Source organism: Dipodomys ordii, unplaced genomic scaffold, assembly GCF_000151885.1.
Source record: "Dipodomys ordii isolate 6190 unplaced genomic scaffold, Dord_2.0 Scaffold24, whole genome shotgun sequence".
NCBI classification, from domain to species: Eukaryota; Metazoa; Chordata; class Mammalia; order Rodentia; family Heteromyidae; genus Dipodomys; species Dipodomys ordii.
This window is the reverse complement of record NW_012267240.1, coordinates 12,567,950-12,593,781: the sequence shown is the minus strand read 5'-3', so window position 1 is coordinate 12,593,781 and position 25,832 is coordinate 12,567,950. Positions and strand designations below refer to the sequence as shown.

At 35.9% G+C, this 25,832-nt stretch overlaps 1 protein-coding gene across 1 annotated transcript in view; it reads left to right on the top strand.

The window, feature by feature from the left end:
* The window catches only part of Malrd1 (MAM and LDL receptor class A domain containing 1), a 504,118-nt gene that overhangs the window by 338,650 nt on the left and 139,636 nt on the right, over positions 1-25,832 (top strand). The window contains exon 31 of the mRNA XM_013014599.1: positions 1,906-2,067. Within this exon, the coding sequence (XP_012870053.1) occupies positions 1,906-2,067 (162 nt within the window). The remainder of the gene's footprint in view (positions 1-1,905; positions 2,068-25,832) is intronic.

Genomic DNA, 25,832 nt, shown 5'->3' with positions numbered 1-25,832 from the left:
AGGCTGCAATGCTTGGTAAGAAATGTACGCATTATCCTGCCCATGCAATTGTAACCCCTCTGTACAGTATGTTCACAAATAAAATAAAATTAAATTAAAAAAAATTATCTATGATCTATAGATTTATCTGTCCATCTATCTGTCATCTATGAACAGAGCACCTGTCTGTATCTATGAGTTACAAGAATGAAATGAGTAGAGTATGCAGGATTAAAAGACAAGGAAAAGTTTTGTGCTTTGAAGAAATGTAGCTATGGGGTATAAATAATGTTTTGATGAGTTGAGATGAAGGCAGAGATTATTCAGAAAAGTAAAAGTGACATATTTTGAAGCGGAAAGAGAATGAGCTGTAAGAATATCTATCTAGAAAGTACAGATGTCTTCAAAGTTGAAGATAAAGTCATATGACAAATGTGACATAATGGACCAGAGTTCCCAGAGAATGGGAAAGATAATATCACGTATTTCTAAGCTGTGTTGTGGAGTGAGTTACATAAAAAGATAGTAGTTCCAAATTTGAATCAACATCATGTGAAAACTGTGTAATGATATTGTGTTTTAAAATCGTGTGTGCTTATACTTAGCTTAAACACTGGTAAAAACTGAAGTTCTCATTTGTATACATAAATCTACACATTCTGTATTATCTTATCAAGATATGCACAAAAAGACATACAGAGTCCATACATAGTCACACAAAACATAAATGAATGGTAGTTTCGTAGAATGAATGAAAATAATGTGCATAATTATAAGTTAAGAGGAAACAAAGCTAAAGAAGTAAACTTTAATGTTTTATGAAAATTCACTAAAAAAATCCAGAAAATGCTGTATAAAAACATTAAAACTTTGTCCGTATTTGACTTTTTTCATATTAATATTCTATATGATGATGTTAATTTGATGTTCAGAGAAAGTTATGAATAAAAAATGTTAAAAATAACACAAACTTTAACATGAATCTTTTTTAAAGAAAGGAAATGTCAGTGACAATCTCAGTTAATTCATAATGATTAAATAGCCTGATAATTCATTCTGTCTGTATAACGTAGCTAGATTTTACAGTGAGTGCTCAAATATAATGACTTCTGTGTTAAAAGTAAAAGAAAAATGAAAGCCTAGATATCAGAATATTCTTATGGAACTCTTCAGAGATGACTAGTAGATATGCACTTATCTATCCTTTTTTCTTGAGAATAATTTAATTTCAAATGAATGATCAGTCAATACTTTTTAAGAGTTTCTTTCATTATTCAGTCGCTAGCTCTGAAATGTTATATTCCTGTGATTGGTACAGTAGTCAAAGGCTTTGTGTCTGATACTGTCTATGCTTCTCCCCAAAGACTTTTTATTTAGTAAATGGCTTTGCCTCTCTGGTGGTGTTTGTTATTGAAACATTAGACTGATGAAAAATATTTCATTGAACATCTAGACAATGGAAGTTTTTAATTATTTGATCTGAATTATCTTTTTTTAATAAGTAAATGTTCTGGGTTTTTCTTGTTTATTTTTAAATTATTTATGTTGTACCAAGGAATTGAATCCAGGTCCTCATGCATGCTAGGTACATCTAAGCCACATCCCCTGTCTGAATTATCCTTATTATCATAATGTTATCTACATTGTTCATTTGTAGATAGTTTAATCTATCATCTATAAACATTATTAGTCAATTCAGATAATTCCTTAATGTATAAATGACATTATTCAAGCTGGATCTGCTTCCAGATCCTTTGATAATAACATTATAGAAGATCACTGACGAGAACAAATTTTTTATTGTATATATCTTACTTATGAAGAACTAAAAAGTACAAATACAAAATTGAAATCAAAATATACAGTGGAATATGAAATATGATATATTTTTTCCTGAAACTTCCATGATTGTTTTTATTTCACTAGGCTATTACACAAACACGGTAGGAAGCTGTAATTTTGAAACACCTTCAGGAAACTGGACCACAGCCTGCAGTCTTACTCAAGGCACTGAGAATGACTTGGATTGGACCATTGGAAACAGAATTTTTACTGAAGCACCAAGTCCAGATCCTGATCATACACCAGGTAAATCTAATACTCTAAGGCCAAGTCAAAAGGCTAGAAGTCTCCTTTAATTGTCTGGGTGAGTGTTCCAGGAACTTCTGATGGAGTCTGGTCCTTTATTTCATCTTTTAGTACTAAATAGACTTAGAGCTGACCTTCTCTCAAAGAAGAACTCATAGGGTTTCATTCATATTACCTTAAAGTTGTGATTGACTGTCAATTAGAACAGAGGTAGGTCATTTAGATGAATGGACACATCAGGCAGATATACACAACAAGGGTTCTCCTGCTTCACAATGGACTGCCAGCTGACTGCTAATTACATTCTTGTCACTCTGACCTGTAGCTGCCAGGATAAGAAAGGTAAGTGGTGATGAGATGAGTGAACATCAACATCTTCCACAATCCTAGTTCCTGCTCTGTGATTTGAGATTAAAGTAATCTGTAATGGCTTTCTTATCAAAGTAGAAGTATTCCTGTAACCTCACTTCCTTTTACCTACATATTCTGTAGAGAATCAGCACTTTTGCTTTATTTATTTATTTAAAGATCTAAATTTTATGAAGGATGAAAACAATGAATTTCTTTTTTGGGGGGGGGAGGGTCCAGTCGTAGGGCCTGAACTCTGGGCCTGGGCGCTGTCCCTCAGCTCTTCAGCTCAAGGCTAACGCTCTACCACTTGAGCCACAGTACCACTTCCAGCTTTTTTCTGTTTGCTTATGTGGTGCTGAGGAATCGAACCCAGGGCCTCATGCATGCAAGGCAAGCACTCTACCACTGAGCCACCTTCCCAGCCCCCAACAATGAATTTCATAAAAAGATAACAATTTTTTTAGAAATGAAAAGTAGCTTGAGATATTTTTAAAATTTTATTGTAAAAGTGTTGTACAGAGGGGTTAGTTATATAAGTAAAGCAATGAGTACATGACTTGTCAAACGTTGTTACCCAGTCTTTCATTTTTCTCCCACTTTTCCTTCCCCCGGACCCCCCTCGTAAGTTGTGAAGTTCATTTCCAACATAGTGTCTTGTGAGTATTGCTGTTGCATTGCTTCACACTTTGTCCTTTGTCTCACCATTTTGTTATTCCCCTTCTTATGATCCAGCAATCCCACTTCTAGGCAGTCCCCAAATGACCACAAACAAGGCCACACTAAAGCTACCAGCACAACTATGTTCATTACAGCATTATTTCCCATAGCGAAGATATGGAACCAACCCAGATGCCCCTCAGTAGATGAGTGGATCAAATAAATGTGCTATATATACACAATGGAATTCTATGCTTCCATCAGAAAGAATGACATTGCCCCATTTGTTAGGAAATGGAAAGACTTGGAAAAAATGATATTAAGTGAAATATGCCAGACTCAAAGAAACATAGGCTCCATGGGTTTTCCTCATTTGTAATAATTAGGGTATGTTTAAGATAGTCCTAGAAGAGAATCACAATAGCTCTATAGCTATGTACATATGACCATATAAAATGATGCTAATCAAAATTAACTCCAAGATATAGAACCAAGAGGTTTTTTTGTTATTGTTTTTTATGTATTATGTGAAATTATTTTTTTCTTTCATTGGGTGGGGGAGGATAGGAAGGGATGGGAAGGGGAAACAAAGGAGGAGGCTACAATGCCTGATAAGAAATGTACTCATTATCTTGCCCATGTAATTGTAACCCCTCTGTACAGTATTTTCACAATAAAAAATAAAAGTTAAAAAATATATGTAAGTTAGGTGTTTAGTACATTATTATTTGAGCAGAATTGAGAATTGAGAAAATGAGATCAGTAATTAGCAGGTTTTTTTGGTTTGTTTTTTGTTTTTTATGTTTTTTTTTTTGTCAGTTGTGGTGCCTGAACTCTGGGCCTGGGTGCTGTGCCTCAGCTCTTCAGCTCAAGGCTAGCACTCTACTACTTGAGCCACTGCAACACTTCTGGCCTTTTCTGCTGAGGAATCAAACCCAGGGCCTCATGCATGCAAGGCAAGTACTCTACCACTGAGCCACCTTCCCAGCCCAGTTAGTAGTTTTTATATAGAACAAATATGAATACTTTAACTCTGTGGGAAAGTAATGCCTTATTTATTATGATGCTGACATATCTACCACCTGCAAGGGCATAAAATTAAATTCCTATTCTGTATCACATAAAGACATACATTCCAGATGGAGTAAATGCTTAAATGAAGCAAAGATAAATAAAATTCTTTCAAGAAACCAAATAAACTATGCATGATTCAGAGGCAGGAACTTATAAAAACCACTTTCTAAACCAAATTTGGAAAGCATGCTGGTTGCATCGACAAATAAAAGCCAACACATAAGGACGTATGTGTCAGGATACTTTTTTCAGCATCATTATAGTACAAAAAATTGGAGAATAAAAAATGTCCACCAAACTATCACTTGTGATCCTTTGTTTATCCATTTATTCAAATATTAGGCACTTTCTAGTCCATTCGTCAATAAAATAGACAGACATCACTGCTGCAGTGTGTTGCTTACGTTCTAGAGGAAGAAAAATATAATGGACAAACATAATAAATTAAATCCATAGCTTTAGAGAAGTTGAAGAATAGAAAAAAAAGAATAGAAATAAAAAAAATAAAAAATAAAAGAATAGAAATAAAAAAAGAAAAGAGCTGCATAGGTAAGTTGGGAATGCCTGTGGGTGGCACATGTCCGGGTATTGAGATAGGGTGACATTGCAGGTCAAAACAGGCCATGTGGTCTATATACACAATGGAATTCTATGCCTCCATCAGAAAGAATGACATTGCCCCATTTGTTAGGAAATAGAAAGGCTTGGAAAAAATTTTATTAAGTGAAGTAAGCCAGGCCCAAAGAAACATAAGTCCCATGGTTTCCCTTATTTGCAATAATTAGTATATGCCTTAGACAAGCAGAAAAGATCAGATAAGTTGATGTTAGGTGAAATGAGCCCCAAGATAAGTATTCAAATTTTTTTTCTTTCTTGCGATTGTCTCTAACATATTTATAAGATGATTTCTTTGTTGCTTTGTATGTCCCTCTCCCACAGTATAACCCCTGCTTTCATTTTATTTGATGTTGGTATAATTTGTGGAGGGGAAGGGAAAAAACAAATTTTTAACTAGGGATACAGGTGGACCCGTTGCAACAATGAGATGTACAAGTCGTTATGTTGAAAAACGAACTTTACAACTTTGGCCAGCGGGGGTGAGGGGGAGAGGGATGGGAAGGGACAGGATGGGGAAACAAAGGAGGAGGCAATAATGCTTGATAAGAAATGTACTCATTACCTTGCTTATGTAATTGTAACCCCTCTGTACGGTATTTTCACAATAAAATTTAAAAAAAAAACAGGCCACAGAGAAAACATCATTAGGAACAAAACGGGGAGGCGTAAATTACCATATCTATCAAAGGGAAGAGTGTCCCTTTCAGCCAGAGATAATCATCCTATGCCTGACAGGTGTTTCAAACTAGGTGCTGGTGACATTTGGGGTAGTAAAATAAAAGTGCAGGGGTTGTCATTAGCTTTGTCTCCAGTTAGTCAAGAGAAGTCAGAATATGTTTTAAAATTTGTCAACTATACCATAGGTAGCAAAAATCTCCACAAGTTGAGAATGTAGAAGAACAATCTAGAAGCAAAGGTCACGTGTGAAATCCACATGTCCCCATAACTATGTATATATGACCATGTAAAATGATGCTTTTCGAAATGAACTCCAAGAAATGGAAACAAAAGGTTTTTGTTTTGTTTTTGTTTTTTAATTGTACTCTTTGTGGTTCTTTTTTATTCTTTCCTTTTTTGTCTGGTTTATTCCCTTTTCCTTTTGTCTCTGTATTGATTTCTATACCCTTTGTCTTGTATATCAATCTGTCTGACTGGGGAGGGGAATGGGAAGCACGGAAACGGTGAGACAAAGGGTGAACTAATTCAGCAGTGAAACCCATTAGACGCTGGGTTGGAAATGAACTATACAACTTATGGGGAGAGGAGAGATGAGAGTTGAAAAAACTAGGCGAGAGAAAGAGCGTGTGTGACACTGTTCAAAGGGAAATGTATTCATTACCTGATTTAGGTAATGTCACCCCTCTGTATATCAACTTTACAATAATTTTTTTAAAGAGTTTAGTTCCATGCAGTGGATTTTTGATGATTTCCAAAAATCTATTTTGGAAAGTGTATGGAATCATGATTGCACAGTGAGGTTCAGTTTTTCTAAAGCAAAAGTCATCTAATGCTCTTGTATTTGTGCATATGTGTGAATATATTCATTGATATTTCTATGAACAATGAGTAAAGGGAGAAAATGGATTGCATTCAACTGCATGGCAAAGGACATAGGTAGGAAGATCAATAGAAAGCCCATAGATGGTGAGAAGATCTTCACTAGCCATAAAACAGATAGGGCCTCATATCTAAAATATACTTAGAACTCAAAAAATTAAATCTTCCAAAAATAAATCATCAAAGAAACAACCACCTTATTAATAAGTGGACTAAAGACTTAAAGAGAGACTTCTCTGAAGAGGAAATTAGAATGGCCAATAGACACATGAGAAATGCTCAACTTCTCTGACCATAAAAGAAATACTACTCAGGGGTTGGGAAGGTGGCTCAGTGGTAGAGTGCTTGCCTTGCATGCATGAGGCCCTGGCTTCGATTCCTCAGCACTACATAAGCAAAAAGAAAAACAGCCGCAAGTGGCGCTGTGGCTCAAGTGGTAGAGCGCTAGCCTTGAGCTGAAGAGCTGAGGGACAGCGCCATGGCCCAGAGTTCAGGTCCCATAACTGGACCCAAAAAGAAAACGAAAAAAGAAATACTAATCAAAACAACATTGAGATTCCACCTCACCCATTAGAATGGCTATAATCAAGAAATCTAATAACAACAGATGCTGGAGGGGATGTGACCAAAAGGGAATGCTACTACACTGTTGGTGGGAGTATAAATTAGTTCAAAAGACTAAACACAGAGCTCCCCTATGACCCAGAAATCCAGATGACCACAAACAAGCCCATACTAAAGCTACCAGCACAACTATGTTTATTGCAGCATTATTCACCATAGCTATAATGGATTCTATGCTTCCATCAGAAAGAATGACATTGCCCCATTTGTAAGGAAATGGAAAGATTTGGAAAAAATCATATTAAGTGAAGCAAGCCAGGCTAAAAGAAACATAGGTCCTATGGCTTCCCTTATTTGCAATAATTAGTATACATCTAGGATAGTCCTAGCAGAGTATCACAATTGCTCAATAGCTGTCTACGTATGACCATATATGATGATGCCAAGTGAAATGGACTCCAAGACATGGACACAAGAGGTTTTACTTTGTTGTTGTTGTTTTTAATGTACTACATGATTTCTTTTGCCTTTTGTGTTTTTTGTTCCCTCTCTGGTTTATCCCCTGTTGTCACAAGAGTATCACCAGAAATGATCTGTAAAATTTGGAGGAGGACTTGGGGAGGGAACGTGGGAGAAAAAAATGAAGGAGTAACAAGTTTGACAAGAAATGCACTTACTAACTTACTTATGTAACTGTAACTGCTATGCATATCACCTTGATAATTTAAATTTAAAAAAATTAACACAAACTATTTGGAAGCATGATATGATTTGGAGTTATGGAGAGGGTAAATAAATCTAAAACCAAAAGAGAGTAAGTAAATAATAGCAGGAATTCCATGGTTGCACATTGATGTTTGCGCTACATATTGTTAGCTTGTCATTGGAAAAGTCTAAACTGTGGCTTCTCACTTCAATACGTTTATCAATTTTGTTTTATCAAGCCATATACGATTCCTAAAATACTTATAATAATAATAGGCAATAAAAACAATTAATTTGTAACACCAATACTGTGATACCTTCAGTAATCTTTCTGTCTCTATAAACTGCCAATCTTTCGCAATGTGCATATTTTTATAAAAGAGTAGACTTTTGGTTTGATTTAGCAATTTTGGTAGTGTGCTTCAAATAAATTTGAATATTGTAAACTTGTTTTAACAACACAGTTTTAGTTGTAGTATAATATTCCAATTTAGGGCTATATCAAAATCTATAAAATTTGCTCACAATAAACTATTAAATTTATGAATATTTCATTGCAGTAAATATTATAATGAAGAGAGTTTGTTTTGTTTTGGGTGCTGGTCCTGAGGCTTGAACTCAGTGCCTGGGTGCTGTCTCTGAGTTTTCTTACTCACAGTGCTCTACCACTGGAGTTTCAGTTCCACTTCTGGCTTTTTGGTGGTTACTTGGAGAGAAGAGCCTCATGGAACTTTCTGCCTAGGATGGTTTCGAACCTTGATCCTCAGATCTTATTCTCCTGAGCACCTAGGATTACAGGGGTTGAACCACCAGTGCCCAGCTTGAATAGAATTTAAATGGAATGATTTTACCCTGACAGTTTTTAAGAAAAATTTCTTGCTGGGCGCTGGTGGCTCACGCCTGTAATCCTAGCTACTCAGGAGGCTGAGATCTGAGGATCGAGGTTCAAAGCCAGCCCGGGCAGGAGAGACTGTGAGACTCCTATCTCCAGTAAACCACCAGAAAACCGGAAGTGGCGCTGTAACTCAAGTAGTAGAGCACTAGCCTTGAGCTGAAGAGCTGAGGGACAGCGCCCAGGCCCAGAGTTCAAGCCCCACGACCGATAAAAAAAAAATTCTTTTCCTCAAGAAATTTTGAGAAATAACCAATTTTCATATTTACTACTATTTGTAGATACAAATGCCTAAGTTATTTAGATACTATATTTCGATGTTCTCTTATAAGTACGATACTGTCGTCAATAGACATGAGAAGAGTCACATCCATTGTTCAGAAAAATGAACATGAAATGTCTTTTCCAATAATTCAATGTTCTTTTCACTAAACAGATCTATTGAAAGGATCTATGTGCCATTGACCTTTTCAATGAAATAATTAAGGACTATTAATGAAAGCATCTATTTTCTTTTTGAAAGTTCTAAAGTTCATGTAATTATGGTAAAGACTACAGAGAAAGTTTTGAATCTGGTTAATTATATAATATTTTGTACAAGTATGATGACCACAGATAAAACAGCAATCATTCTGACAGGGTACTGCATTATCCTCCCTGCTAAAGGCTACTTGAGTCAGTAGATTTTTGAGTACTCCCTTCAAAGCATGCTGATTATCCTCAATACATGACTATAGCTCAGGGCCCTTGTTTGGGCATCTTTGAAACAATGGGCTGCTAAATAAATTGTAAAGACACTAATTAATTTTGACCTTCTAGGAAAAACAAAATTCTCTGTAAGAATGTCAACAGATTCAAAGAGCATTTCTAAGCATTGCAACATTGTTGTTAATTAAAACTGTAATGAATCTTTTCAGTTATTGTTTGCAAGATGAAGAATTAAGTACTCAATGAGGCCATTTTCAATACTCATCACAGGCGTGTTGATGAGTCCTTTTGGAGATTTTGCTAAGTTATCAAGAGAAACTCCAAATACCAAGTCACTGTCTGCTCTACCCAAAAATAATTTGTTTTTGTCTTACTATAGATGAGATTGTATGGCAAAAAATGACATTTGTGTAACATGAATTAATGAAAGCGTAACAGACAAGGCTGCTGTCTCTTTGTTTTCCTCTCTTCATACTTTTATTTTCTTTTTAATGATATAGTTGACCATCTCCACAAACACCAATGATAGGAGTCACATTATTTGTAATGTTATGAAAATATATTTTTTATTCTAGTTATAAAATACGCATATGGAAATGCCTTTAATAAAAATTTTATTCTGTGCAATTGAATATATGTCAATAAGATAAAATAAAAGTACAACAAACATTAAAGTATCAATAGCATAGTGCTCAAAAACATGAACTCTGAAGCTGGATTACTGAGTTTTAGATTCTGATTATTTTTGTATGATCAGCCAATTGCTTAAAATCTCTCTTGTGCCTCAGTTTGTCTAATTATAAAATAAAAATAATAATATAACTTATTTCATAGGGACTTCATTATGCTTACAAGATATTTTTATATATAATATACATTATAGATGATATTCTATATACATACATACATTAATAACCTTAAGTACAGTTTTAGGCACAGTGTTAGGGATTTCTGTATCTTTTGCAATTTTTATATTCCCTTTGGCATTTAATTAGTTTAAATAATTCTTGATAAAGATGGAGGTCACATGTTAATTTGGCTTTAGCTCATGCTGTATTGGTAACAGCAGGGTAATTTACATTAATTCACTCAGTGAGCATTTCCTTAGTGCCTATTAAATACCAAACACTGTGTTGGTAACCAATGTTATGACTAATTGGCATCTGGAAAGAAATATGTTGCCTGATAAACCTGCGTGCTTATGCTTATATTATATTTTATTTTCATCACCCAAGTCTGAAATATCCTCTAGGAATATTCATTACTGATATACTCATATGTATACCAGCAATTTAAAGTATAAGTTGTGCCACACATAGAACTTTGTTACTTGGTTGACAGCATTCTGTAGATTAGACTTTTTCTACTTTCTCTAAGACAGTATGAATGTATTTGTAGACAGAGACTTGGAAAGGTTAATTAAGGTTATATGAAATCACAACGGTGGGGCCTTAACCCAACTGAACTAGTATCCCCATATGGCAAGACAACAGAGAAGTCCTTGAGAGGAAAAGCCAGGGAAGGATATAGTGGGGCACCAGCCTCTGCAAGCCAAGGAAAGAGCACACAGAAGAAGAAAAGTCTGCTGGCTAATAATCCATGGCCACTCTATTAAGCCAAGAAAAGTATCGAGAAACTTCCCAAAGAATTCTCCAGGGCAATTCCCTAAGAAGTGTGTCACTCAGAACACCCTGGGAAGCTGGGAACATGGCGTCACCCATGTATTCCTCGAAATACAGCTACACCAGGGGTGGAGTTTTACCCATGCAATGCACTGACATGCACTGGCCTGGTGATTAAAAACACTGTAACCTTTCCTTCCTCCACTCATTCATGGGCTGAGTATTGGTTGAAGCTCAGTTTTTACTAGGCTTTAGTCCGGAACCTGGATTAAATGTAAAGGGAGATAGAAAATCAATACCAAACATTATAAATTTAAAAGACGATATTGTCTTTGCCAGTAGGAAGAAAAGTAAAATGAAAATAATTGGAGAGAAGGAATAGAGGGTGGGTGGTGGGAGGAGGAGGGAGATGATGGGGGAGAGATCAGGGGAAGGATCAGAGGAAGGGTGTGGAGAGGGAGAATGGGCAATGGAGAGGTGGTTAAAGGAAATGTCATGCATAGCGGTTAGAATGAAAGACGCCATCGTTGCTATTTTAATGTTACAGATGTTTTCTCCATGGATAGCAGAAAAAGGTTCCCATGCATTCACGCAAATCCAATCAAAATGTTTCTTTTCCAAACAAAAGGAAAGAAAACAACACAAAGGGATTTAGAGGTAGAAAGCTAACATCTGTTACAAGTTTCCTAAGAGTTAGATACTATATAAGAAGATTTGCATATGTTACTCATTTTTTTTGAACATTGGGATGTGGGACATGCTGTTTGGTAAAAGGTTAAATAATTTAACCAAGTCACATGGAAGACTTCACATTTATTTCTCATTTTACCTTAATTGTGTTTTCTATTTTTCCTTTACTCTGACTTCTCTCTTAATATGTCACCAAGGCATGTAAAAATTATGTGAAGGTTGACTTTATCAAGGAGAATTAATTGGATAATAGAATAAATGGGTAAGGAAGAATAGTATAAATATCAAAATGTAACTATCTTTAGTATATCTTTTGACAAACTTTAATATTATTTTTAGAAATAAATAGACTGATATGTAAGAAAATTATATATTATTCCAATGATAAACCCTGAATGTGAAATAAAAGTCTACTAAGGGTCTACTTTATACAGAAAAATCTGTTACATTTTGTCTCTTGAATTTCAAGAATAACAACCAAAGTAGATATCTTTTTTTAAGGGATGCCTCAATAATACATGTCTGTCAATAACTTGGTAACACAAAAGCTACTGTTCATTGAGTGCTAATTACTGGACACAAGGCTTTAAACAGATCCTTTAGCTTAACCTTCACAAGACCTTGAAGTTTTACAGGAAAAGAATGCCTGCAAGGATGCATAACTCACCTCAGTAAGAAAGAACACACTTGTTAAAACAAACGTGTTGGAGCTATGTCATTCTGAAGCAACAGTCTGTATTTCCACCTATTGATCTCTGCAGCCTCACATGACTTTCTCAAAATCTCTTATACTGGAATAAAATGTGGAGCAACTGATAGTTATTCTATTTTTCTTCTTCTGAAATTGACATCATTCTTTCTCATTTTTGTCTATACAGAATGCCTCAAAACAAACAATGTACCTTTTCCCTTATTTCGTATTCCAGTAGCTGTTTTCTTGCCATAAATCTATTTTCTCTGTCTTGCTTTATTCTGGCTTGTTTGTCTACTCATTTAAAAGATTTCCGGGGCTGGGAAGGTGGCTCAGTGGTACAGCACTTGCCTTGCATGCAAGAGGCCCTGGGTTCGATTCCTCAGCACCACATAAGCAAAAACAAAAAAGCTGGAAGTGGCGCTGTGGCTCAAGTGGTAGAGTGCTAGCCTTGAGCTGAAGAGCTGAGGGACAGCGCCCAGGCCCAGAGTTTAGGCCCCACAACCGGACCCCCCCAAAAAATAAGATTTCCAAGAATAGCAAATACATTAAATTGTATTTACTTTAAAAAATAATAAAACATATGAGAAACATTATTGAGTGGAAAGCATATGAATTATTTCTCATGAATCCTGAAAGACAAGAATAAACTTTTTAAGTAAATGATCTGAAAATATTTCTAGTTATTTAATTTATTTGTTTTTGAGTATCCAGATATAGCTTATCGTTTTCCAAAATGGATTTACTAAATGTATTTGTATTTACAGACTTTACTTTTCAGTAAAACACATTACATTTATCCTTTTCTCTCTTCAGGTGTTTATTCCCATTATCTTTTATTTATTTTGTTATCTTTAAATATTAAACCACTCATTACATTGTTTTCAAACACCACATTTTTCTTCCACTTTTGATGCACAAAAAGAAGAGAAAGAAAACATGAATAATTAAAGATTTCTTCACCAAAATTAAGGTCACTCATGGAAGCCATATAGAAATAATTGTTTATGAAATAAAATACAATTATTGCCTTCATGGATATAGTGTAGCTCGCTTTCAGAACTTGGGATCATTATAAAGATTCCTTGACATTTTTAACCTGTGTTTTCCTGACAGTAGATTCATTATTTTCCCCTGATACTATATTGCTGCTTATTCATTTTTCTTCCTACTTTTAAAACTTGAGTGGGAGTCTTGCCCATTATTCTAACTTGGGTCTTCACATCGCTTCCTCTGTGTCCTTGTTTGCCCAACACTTCCTTCTCTTGGGGGTCTGACTTGGCAAATCCTCTGGAACCAGGACATTCTGTGCACACTCTGGCCTCACACTGTCCATTGCTAGTTAGGCAGTTGACATTATCCTCAAGCCACGTCTCCAAATTCCAACGCGTCTTGCCTTAACAGAGAATCTCTACATTCTCAGCCTAGCATTTCAGTTGTCATTCTCTCTCTTAACACTGTTCATTTTTGCTCCCTTGCAAATTCCATTGCCTGTTCTTTTGCTTTATAAATTTTATTGGAAATGGGATGTACAGAGGGATTACAGTAACATAAGTCAGGTAACGAGTACATTTCCTTTTGAACAGTGTCACCCACTCCCTCATTCTCTCCCTCCCAACTTCCCTGCACTCCCCCATTTCAACCCACTATAGATTTCCGTTTCTTTGAATTTCTACTAGCCACCCTAACTCCCTCCTGAGTGACTACAAATGTCAAGGCAACTCATCTACAATGCACATATCCTCATTAACCAAGCCATTCTTCATATTAACCAAGTATGTATAGTCCTAAATCATGACTCCCAGTTCTGCAACTTTTGAGAGGTATTTCACTGCCTTGTACTTGAGAAATTGACCCAAACTGTTTTTTGGAAGCACTGGGGTTTAAAGTCCAGGCTTCTCATTCACTAGAATGATACTTGACTACATAAGTCATGCCTCCAATGGTGTTTTTGCTGGTTATTTTGATGATGAGGTCTAGGGAACTTTTTCTGCTGGCTTCCAATCTCAGCCTCCTGAAGAGCTAGGATTGCAGGTATGGGCCCATTCTCCTGCAAACTGTTCTCTGCTACCACAGATATGCCATGGGGAAGTTCAAGATCAACATTTGTTCATATCATTGTTTTAGAAGGACATGAAATTTTTTATTGATAGAATACATTGATTACCAAGTAAAAGGAACTGAGGTACTAAAATGTTGATATGTCATTTTATACTTAACACCTGAGAGTTAGATTGGGTTTACCCTTTGCTATTGCAGTAGATGTCAGAAGGAAGTTGTCTATGTTATTCTTGTTTTTATCTTCCTTGTTCTATGTGAGTTTCCATTGAGGTATCTTCATAATTAGGAAATATAAAATAAAATAAAGGTTTTTCACTTGTAGTTCCTTGTTATTATATGTACCCTTTTGGAAGTCTTTCCTCATTTGCCAAATTGAATCCATCTTTTATCTATTGAACTACATAGCACTTATAATCTATATCAATATTTGGTCTTGCATGCTTAAGATTATGCTACATCCCCTGTGGTAGAGTGTGTACACACTATTATCACTTGAATAGATAGTAAAGGTGAGATGGTGGACTTGAAGAGTTTCCTAAAGTCGCAGTGTTCAAGTATCAAAAGCACAGGATGTCTAACTCAGCACTTGTCTTCTAAACAGCATGTGGCATTACATTTATTTAAATTCTTGGGCTTTGTTTCTCCTTTTCCCCCATCATATCTTACCCATCTCTCTAACATCCAAATGGAAGACACAGTGTCTTCTTACAGTAGTTATCTAATCAATAACTCGATAGTAATTTTCTTGTTGCCACTGAGTCCTTTTTATGTCTCTTCTCAAAAATTCTCAGAAGAATAGCACTAATTTGCAATTTTCTTCAGAACATCCTACATGTAGTATAACATTTAATTTTTACCACAACCCCATGAGACTAAGTTACTTACTATAATTATCCTTTATTGTTTCTGAGTCTTAGCGAATTTAAATCAGTTGACAAGGTCATATCCTAAATAAGTGGTAGTCGGAATTTGAATTGAAGCCAATATCTCTAGTACCTACAGCTATCACTTCTGCCATTCTGGCCAGTACTAATTGGTGCATGGTATGTATGTGTGTGTGTGTGTGTGTGAGAGAGAGAGAGAGAGAGAGAGACAGACAGACAGACAGACAAACAGAGACAGACAGACAGAGACAGACAGAAAGACAGAAACAAGAAACAAAAGGGAAAAGAAAGAAGAAGGAAGGAGGAAAGGAGGAAAGAAGGAAGGTAGGAAGGAAGGAAGGAAGGAGAGAGAGTCTGGGGATCAACTGAGGACATCCCAGGTCCCCTGGTGACTACATTCCTTCAAGAAAAATAGATCTGAAATGTAAACCACTGAGACCCTTTGGTAAGTTTCCAATTATATAAAGAAAAGTGTTTACAATTTCTTTTATTAGTTCCTCCTTTTTGCATGACTACAAAATCTGTTTTCTTGCCAATCACATTTTAACAAATGGGATTAAAGTTATAAGCCAAGGCACCATTCCCATGATATCTTAACAAATAAGTGTTACATTAAGTTCTTTGGTATCTTTCAGGATGAGGATTAAGAGGTTTCAGATTCCTAGCCAGTGGCTCACATCTGTAGTCCTAGCTACTAGATGGGCTGATAATAAGAGAAATGTAATTCAAAGTCCTACTGGGCACAAAAAGTTCATCAGACACACTCTTAACCTAGTCCACATGTGGTGGCATGAGCCTATCCTCCTGGCTGCATGGGAGCCCGAGATTGGGATGGTCATGTTTTTAAACCAGCCTGAGCAGGCTTCATTGAAACTTCATCTCAATGAAGACATAGGCCTGGTGGTATGTGCCTTTCATACTATACTGAGAAGGAAAACAGAGAAGGTTTGTGTTCCAGGAACATGACCAAGTAGGAAGCCAAAATTCTGAGTTCAAATCGCAGAACCAGTGGACAAAAAGGATAAATATATAGCTCCAGGGCTGGGAAGGTGGCTCAGTGGTAGAGTGCTTGCCTTTCATGCATGAGGCCTGGGTTTGATTCCTCAGCACCATGTAAGCAGAAAAAACCTGAAGTGGTGCTGTGGCTCAAGTGGTAGAGCGCTAGCCTTGAGCTGAAGAGCTGAGGGGCAGCACCTAGGCCCAGAGTTATGGCCCCACGACTAGCTAAAACAAAAACAAACAACAAATATATACATATATATGTGTGTGTGTGTGTGTATGTATATAGACACACACACACACACACACACACACACATATACATATCAATACTAGAGTACCTGCCTTAACAAATTGGAGGCCTTGAATTCAAACCTCAGAATTGCAAAAAATAAATAAATAAATCTATAGGAAGTGCAAATTAATTCCATTCATGGGAGTGAATTATCCTTACCACTGAGCAAATTAGGAAATCAAAATGAGATGAAACCCTGTCCAGGCTTGTCACAACTAGAAGCTTCATTTTCAGTCTGATGGATGCTATTCAGGGAAAGTGTGTGGTATCAAGCTTAACAGTTAATGCTATTAAAATGAGACCTTCTGGTGAAAAGTACTTTTTATCTAAACAGATAATAATCCATCTCAAAAGAGACTAATACCTAAAGAATAAAACATTGGGAAAAGTAGAAATAAAGAAGTACCATAATCCAGTCAATGTACAGCTCCACCCAAATCAAATGAAAGTAATGTGAATGCAGTTATAGTATCCAGCCCACATATGTGAAATAGAACCAAGGCACTTGAGGCAGTGGGTAAGGTTGGGAGATAGGGGGGAGAATGATGAGAGAGTGACATTGATCAAGTTGCCTTGTGCTCCTAAACTGGCATGCTGAATTAAAAGCCCCTTTGCCCAATGACTTAATGATAGTAAATATATATGCATATAATATAAATAGAAGTAATGTGGAATAGACCTTGTTATCAAATATCATGATGGAAATTCATTTTCCCTGAGGAATGTCACCAATATGATGTCCATTTTGACAATTTAGAAGAAACTTTTGTTTTCTCAGAACATGTTTAGATGCCACAGCCTGGAAAAATTGCAGACATGAACAGCCAGCCCCTTGGAAAGCTGGGGGGGGGGAATGAGAGTCCACAAAGAAATTGAGGGCATTTGAACCGATCGTCATTACGCACCCTTCTATTTTAGAGTGAAGGACAGGCAGAAATTACAGAGGTTGTAGAGAACAAAACAGCCAGTCCTCCCTCCCTGTTTCGAAAGGGAAAAACATATCGCATAGCATTTTAGAATCATTAGGCAGCTTTATTTTTATGACCAGGAAAAAAAAGGGATGAAAATTGCCTCCAATTTAAAGCAGAGAGTGAATGCAGGTCCTTTTAAGTGGGAACTCATTTTTGTGATTTGACCCCAGTGCAAGAGAATATGATTCTTCCCAGGGCACTGCACTGTAAAAATACAGCTGTCTTTCAAAAGTATTAGCTGTCCTTTAAAACAAAGAAATGTCAAATGTATTACACAATAGCTCCATGAAACATTTTCTAAGACTAAGATTGTAATGAGCCATATCTAAAAGACAAATTAAACCTGTTGCTCTCTGCTGGCACCCAAAAATTACATGACCTGTGTTGATGGTTCCTATCTGTGGCCGATATATTTGGAGCATTCTAATGACAAGTTACCATTGTGATTGGAACCAAGTACACTCTGGAGCTGTTTACACTACTTATAATTGTCCCTAACTGTTGCTCGGTTTTCAAAATCATGCAGTTTCTCAAAGAGTGTTTTTTCAAAGTAAAACTTGAAAATTATTTGTAAATCTATGCCTGATCATAGCTAAGTATGAAATATAAAATCTGTACTCATAGAATCTTAAGAATTTGCAATCATAAAATCTGTACAAACAAAAGTGAAGTACTAGACAAAGTGTGCATAAAATACTTGGGGATAGAGTGAGAAAAGAGGAAAAAGTCAAACATATTTAATGAGTGCTATTTTCCAGAATACTACATCTGGTATTATTTAATTAATATGATACAGCTTTCTAAACTAAATCAAGTACATAGTACCCTAATATATACGAATTGAGGGGCTGGGAAGGTGGCTCAGTGGTAGAGCGCTTGCCTTGCATGCCTGAGGCCCTGGGTTCGATTCCTCAGCACCACATAAGCAAAAAGAAAAAAGCCGGAAGTGGCGCTGGGGCTCAAGTGGTAGAGCGCTAGCCTTGAGCTGAAGAGCTGAGGGACAGCGCCCAGGCCCAGAGTTCAGGCCCCACGACTGGACCCAAAAAAAAAGAAAAAAAAATATATATATGAATTGATTGGTTTTTAAAATGGCATAGAAAAATGTGAAATAGCTCCAAATCAAACACATACACTTTTTTTAAAAAGTAATGCTACAAATGCCTGTCCTCTGAAGACTGTTGATTATTCTAGAATCAGATATTTAAAAATGAAATGAGTTAGCTGGGCGCCAGTAGCTCACACCTGTAATCCTAGCTATTCAGAAGGCTGAAATAGGAGAATCTCGGTTCAAAGCCATCCCGTACAGGAAAGTCCATGAGGCTCTTATCCCCAATTAACCACCAAAACCAGAAGTGTTTCTATGGCTCAAGTGGTAGAGTGCTAGACTTGAGCTGAAGAGCTGAGGGACAGAGCCTAGGCCCAGAGTTCAAGACCCACAACGGACAAAAAACAAAAAGTGAAATGAGCTGAGTACTGGTAACCTATCTATTAAGGAAGCTGAGATATAAGGATCACAGTTCGAAGACCATGCAGGAAAGCCTGTGAGACTCTTTTCTCCAAAAAAACCTGGACATGAAGGTGTGGCTCAAATGGTAGAATTCTAACTTTCAAAGGAAAGCTCACATACAGCACCCAAGCCCTGAGTTCAAGCCCCAGGGCCAGCATAAAAAGAAACAAAGAAGTGAACTGGTCTGAGGATTCACTATTAAATCCCAAATACATAATGCCAGAGAGAAATTTTATCTTTATTATTGGCTTTAACAAATTCCTAATGGTGTGGAAGCCAAGCTGACCTTCTTCAAGGATATTGTAAATAGAAATAGGTAGATTTCAATAAAACAACTGAAAGTTTATGTATTTAAAAATGAGTCTAGTTTAAGCTCCAGATAAAGAATGAGTTTATTTCTTAAGCCGTTTTCTATAACAATAGGTGTTAAAACTTGGTGATACAGTACATAGTTTCTGGGTAAGTTGTATATTTCTATTCATATTCTCAAGAGCCTAAGCTCTTTTCACTTTTATGAATCTCAACAGAAAAACATGGCATTACAATAAATTGTCCCCTTCCAAAGTCAGTCTTTGATAATGTAGTTCCAGAATTAAAAATTACAAGGTCAATTACCTGCTGAGGCCAGGTAACCCTAGCTACTCAGGTGACTGAGATCTAAGGATCACTCAAAGCCAGCCCAGGCAGAAATTATGTGTGAAACTCTATCTCCAAGGTAAATAGCAAAAAGTCACATGTAGAGGTGTGGCTCAAGTGGTAGAGCTCCAGCCATGAGTGGAAAAGCTATGTAAGAGTATAAAGCACATGCATACATGCGCACATGTGCATGCACATGCACACACACAGAATTGTCAAAAATTAATTTACAATAATGACTTGTATAATTCCATGCAACCTTTTTCATTCTTATATTAAAATAGCTACAGTTTCACACTGACATGCATTAACATTGGCACTAGGAATTGATCTTATGATTTTTGTGTTTAATTATAGGATTTTATAAGACCAAAAATTCAATATGGAAACTGCAATACACTATGTGGGATCTACTTTTTTGTGGTAATGAAATAATAGGTTATCATCAGTAAGAAATAATTTATCGCTTTACACTATTTTGTGAGGTACCATTACAAAACAAACAGGTTGCATGCCATACCTTTTAATAATATCTCTGCAAAACTGGTTCCAGTAGTTTCTGTGCCAAAAACAAGTTACTGGAGAAAATCAGTATTAGATGGGAAATGAAGATGATGATAAATTGGAATTCAAAATTTAATAATTTCAAGGATACAGGTGGACCCATTGCAGCAGTGAAAAGTACAAGTTGTCATGTTGAAAACGAACTTTACAACTTTGGTGGGGGGGGGGGGATTTGGTGGGGGGTGGGGGGAGTCTGGGAAGGGATGTGAAGGGTAAACAAAGGAGGAGGCTACAATGCTTGATAAGAAATGTACTCATTATCTTGCCCATGTAATTGTAACCCCTCTGTACAGTATGTTCACAATAAAAAAAGAAAAAGAAAGTAATAAAATAATACAAAATTTGAAAAAAAATTATTTCGGCACTGTCCAACATAGGTACATACGTACTTCAGTAGAAACTAACTGATGGGTATTTGGGAATGATATATTACAAAGGCTATTGTTTCTATTTGTACCTATTACTTTTAAGTTGTTTAGACTTAAACATTGAGTAAGTTAAATCAAGATATAGCCTCTGGTTTGGTGTACTTTGACAAATTTTCAAGTCCCCAAGAGTGTTGTAATTTAAATTACTCTAGAGTTTAAAGGCACTGACAAACGGCAGAGCATTAAGAATTAATTCATATTGGTTGTAACCTTAAGCATAGCACCATAAAAATAGAGGACTAAGATTATGCAGAAGAAACACCTGAAGTTGAAAAGTTCTAACATATTTATGCAGTTAGAGGAATAAACTTACTAAAACATCAAGTTTCAAATCACAGTTCAATTCCAAACTTTATAAAACTGATTAAATTTGAGTTGAAGAACATAATTACTCCTGTTCTTCCTGCTTTACATATTTTAATGTCCATGTCATTTTAGTACTAAGCTTGAAAAAAACTTATATTCTGAATTTAAAATGGTCTTTTCTTTTTAGATTGATGTATGTGGAGTTTCATTATACGGTTATATCATTTAACAGTTAAGCTGTGAATATAAAATAACTTTATACAAACGAATTAGCTAATTAGCTACTTATTTTGGTCTGTTGCAAGGCAATTTCTTCATACAATACAGGAGGAATGTATTTCCAGGGATATTCTTCCATTCCTCTAAGGAGTCAACCTCTGGAATAATTAACAGACAGTTTCACAAAATGATTAACAGGAAGGGGTGGAGCTTAGGAAGGGAGTGGATAAATGAGAAACTGGACAGGTGACAAATACAGAAAGAATGCTCAATGTACAAATGTGATAACAGACGTAGTAAATGTGAAATGAGTCTGGTGGAAGGGGCAGGCAGCATGGAGAGAATGATAGAAGGGCGATTCTAAACTGAAGCACTGGATGCTTGGATACATTGAATTGTAATTCCTTTATACAACCATTTTCTAAAAAGTTACTATAGCTCATTGGATATTTTTTATCCAGCTTTTTAAATTATCGGATTAAAGCATAAATAAATACATATTAGAAGTCCCCAGATGTGAATAAGAGAACTTAGGTATTCTTATTTAATTAATGGTAGCATGGATTTAAAATATGTTTCAAAAGAATAAATATGTTTCAAAAGGTCTTAGTAACTTTTATAGAGTGCATGTGTATCTTTGAAATGTGAAACGCACATCTTGATTTTCCAAAAAAGAAATACAGAGGTGCTGTCTTTGAAACAAAATGTAAATTTTAAGAAATATTTTTACATGAAAGAACTAAATTCTGTCCTCAGTTTTGCTGATCTAATACTTGCTAGTACATATCATATATTTCAAAGGGAATTCCAGAAAGAACAGCGCTTATCAAAGCTGCAGAAGAAACTTTGCTAGTTGTTTGTTTGTCCCACTCCTACTCTTTATATCGAGGAAAATGCTATTGCAATATTTCTTAGGTTATGTGTGTTGATTTTTTTTTTGCAATCGAGATTCTTTTTCTAGTTTTTAGAAACCACTCTAAGTGGAATATTTTCAAATAAAAAGTTTTTAGAAACTATATCCAAATCAGTTCTTTCTCTTTTTTTTTTGACATGATCTTGTATTTATTTATTTTTTATGTGGAAAATACAGAGGGGTTACAATTACATGAGCAAGGTAATGAGTACATTTCTTTTTTTTCTTTTTTCTTTTTTATTGTGAAAATACTATGAGTACATTTCTTATCAAGCATTGTTGCCTCTTTCTTTGTTTCCCCTTCCCATCTCTTCCCATCTTCCCTCTCCCCCTCCCCCGCGCCAAAGTTGTAAAGTTTGTTTTTCGACATAATGTCTTGTACATCTCATTATTGCAATGGGTTCACCTGAATCCCTATTTAAACAATTTGTTTTTTCCCTTCCCCTCCACAAATTATACGAACATCAAATACAGTGAAAACAGTGGTTATACCATCGGGGAGGGACATACAAAGCAACAAAGAAATAATATTATAAATATTTTAGAAACAATAGCAAGAAAGAAAAACCATTTGAGTCCTTACCTTGGGGTTCATTTTGCCTAACATCAACTTATCTGACCATTTCTGCTTGTCTCAGACGTATACTAGTTATTGCAAATAAGGGAAACCATGGGACCTAAATGGTGAAAAACTAAAGCCATTTCCTCTTAACTCAGGAACCAGACAAGGATGTCCACTCTCTCCACGTCTCGTCAATCTAGTATTAGAATGTCTAGCTACAGCAATAAGACAAGATGCAAACATAAAAGGGATCAAAATAGGGAAAGATGAAATAAAACTCTCCCTCTTTGCAGATGACATGATCTTGTATTTAAAGAATCCCATAGACTCCACTCCCAAATTACTCAAGCTGATTCAAAACTTTGGCAAAGTAGCTGGTTATAAAATTAACCCTCAAAAATCAATGGCTTTTCTGTATGCCAACAATGAGAAAAGCATGGCTGAAATCAGGAAAGGAACTCAATTCATAATAGCCCCACAAAAAATAAAATATCCAAATCATTTCTAGGTCCTACCCAATATGTGTGAAAGTTGGAAAGACTTACTTCCATCTGCATAACAACAAAAAAGTAAAATAAATTAAAAAGCTGAACAATTGGAAATCAATAACTCTTTTTAGATTCATAGAGACACACGATCACAGGAAAAGCCAGTGTCCCTGTTACTGGAGAAATGAAGGGGTGGATACAGAGAGCCCAGCTCACTTGGACAAAAAAACCTGAACAGAGACCCCCAAGCCATCATTGAGCAATAACATCAGCCTCAATGAGGAAAAGTTGCAGAGACATGTTCCAGGGCTATCTTGTCCTAGGGGTCTCCCTCACGCACCCTTGTGAGTTTTATCTTTAAGAGCTCTCTCGAGTTCTTATATTGAAAGCAGAAATAAATTTTCTCAGCTTTCAGTAAGGCAAATAGAAAAGTACTCGTTTTAAAGTTCTTATAGTGCATTCTCTTCTTAAAAGTCTTTGTCCTCAAAATAATCAATTTAGACAGAACTTAAGTGGCCAAGTGGAATAGAAATGACCAGCAATGTAATAAGAGACAGGGAATCAGATAGAAGCCCTCCATCAGCCAAACATGCTCATTCACCAAGAGTTATTAGGATATTTTAAGGAGGACTTGGGTTAAGTATAATTTATTTTACAAATTGAAAATCAACTACTAGAAAAAGGTGGGTTTAAGGATGTATACGTAATATACTAAGAGAAGATAAAAGTTGGAATCATGTAAAATATATAGTTGGAGCAATAATTAAGAAATAAATAAAAACCTGAAAGATTTAAAATGATCAAAGAATACAAAGAAGTAACAATTATGGTAGATATTTATTCCACTCTGTAAATAATTACTTTAAACATTAATAGTCTAAATTCAATAGTTAAAACACAAAAACTGTCAGATAGAAAAAAAGCTAGATATCTATTGTCAATATAGAACCTACATTTAATATAAAAACATACATAAGCCGGGCGCTGGTGGCTCACGCCTGTAATCCTAGCTACTCAGGAGGCTGAGATCTGAGGATTGCGGTTCAAAGCCAGCCCGGGCAAGAAAGACTGTGAGACTCCTATCTCCAATAAACCACCAGAAAACCGGAAGTGGCGCTGTAGCTCAAGTGGTAGAGCGCTCGCCTTGAGCTGAAGAGCTGAGGGACAGCGCCCAGGCCCAGAGTTCAAGCCCCACGGCCAACAAAAAAAACCAAAGCCATACATAAGTTAAAAGTCTGATATGGATAGAGAAAGAGAGGCCAAGGCAACATTAATCAAAAGAGTGGGTTAGTTCAAGGTAGACTTTGCAGCAAGCAATCTATCAGAGATACACAGGAATATTACATAGTAATAATATTATCATTATTCTCAAAAATAAAATAATCCTTAATAAGTGCCTATTATCAGAAAACTCAAAATTGTTAAGCAAAGCATGATCAAATTTCAAGGGATGGTATTTGAGTCCACTATTTAAACTGGAAAATTAAATGTGTCTATCAGCAAAGTACAGATATGTCCAACAGAAAATCAGGAAGGCTGTAGTTGAACTGAAAAGCAAAATCACCTATGGATCTAATAACATCGGTATAGTACTTTATGCAACAATAACAGAATACACATTCTTCTGAAGTTCACACATAATCATCACCAAGACACACCATATTGTGGGCATTGATAATGTACCTTTATGAAATTTAAAAGAATTAACATACAAATCATGATCTCGGATCACAGTGGAATTAAGCTAAAAGTCAACAACAGAAATATAGATGTTAAACCGCAAAAACATAGAGATTAAACAACCACCCTAATGATACATTTGTCAGGGCAGGAAGTGTGTCCCAAGTGGTAAAGTATGTGCCTAGCAAAAGTAAGGCACTGAATTAAAATTTCACCACCACTGAAAAAAAAAAAGAAGAAACAAAATAAGTAGCATATGAGTCAAAGAAAAAACATCTCAAGAAATGCCTTAAATATTTAACTAAATTTAAAAGAAAGCATCAAAATTTGTGGATTTCAGGTAAAGCAGTAGGAAATTTTTTTTAAGATTTAATTTTATTGTCAAGGTGTTGTACAGAGGGGTACAGTTACATACATAGGATAGTGAGTACATTTCTTGTCAAACTTGTTACCCCTTCATTTTTCTCCCACTTGTCCTGCTCTCCACTCCCCCCTCAAGTTTACATTTCATTTCTGACATACTGTCTTGTGAGTGTCGCTGTTGCACAGGTTTTCCCTTTGTTCTTTGTCTCACCATTTTGTTGTTCCCTTCCCTCGTGCAGATAAACACATATAAAATACTTAGGGAACCAGAATCAAGTACAGTAACAACAGAGGATAAACTATAGGGGAAAAAAAGAGAAAAAAGGGCACATAGTACATTAAAAACAACAACAATAAGGAAAAACCTCTTGTTTCCACGTCTTTGGAGTTCATTTTGCTTAACATCATCTTAAATGGTCATATGTATATAGCTATTGAACAATTCTGTTCATCTGCTAAGACTATCCTAGACGTATAATAATTATTACAAATGAGGGAAACTATGGAGCCTATGATTCTTTGGGACTTTTGTTTTTAATTTTATTTGTGAACTTACTGTACAGAGGGGTTACAATTACATGGGCAGGGTAATGCATACATTTCTTACCAAGCATTGCAACCTCCTCCTTTGTTTACCCTTCACCTCCCTTCCCAGCCTCCCCCTCCCCCCCACCCAATCCTTCCCCCCTCCCCCCCACCGACATTGTAAAGCTCGTTTTTGACATGACAATTTGTACTTCTCATTGTTGCAACAGGTCCA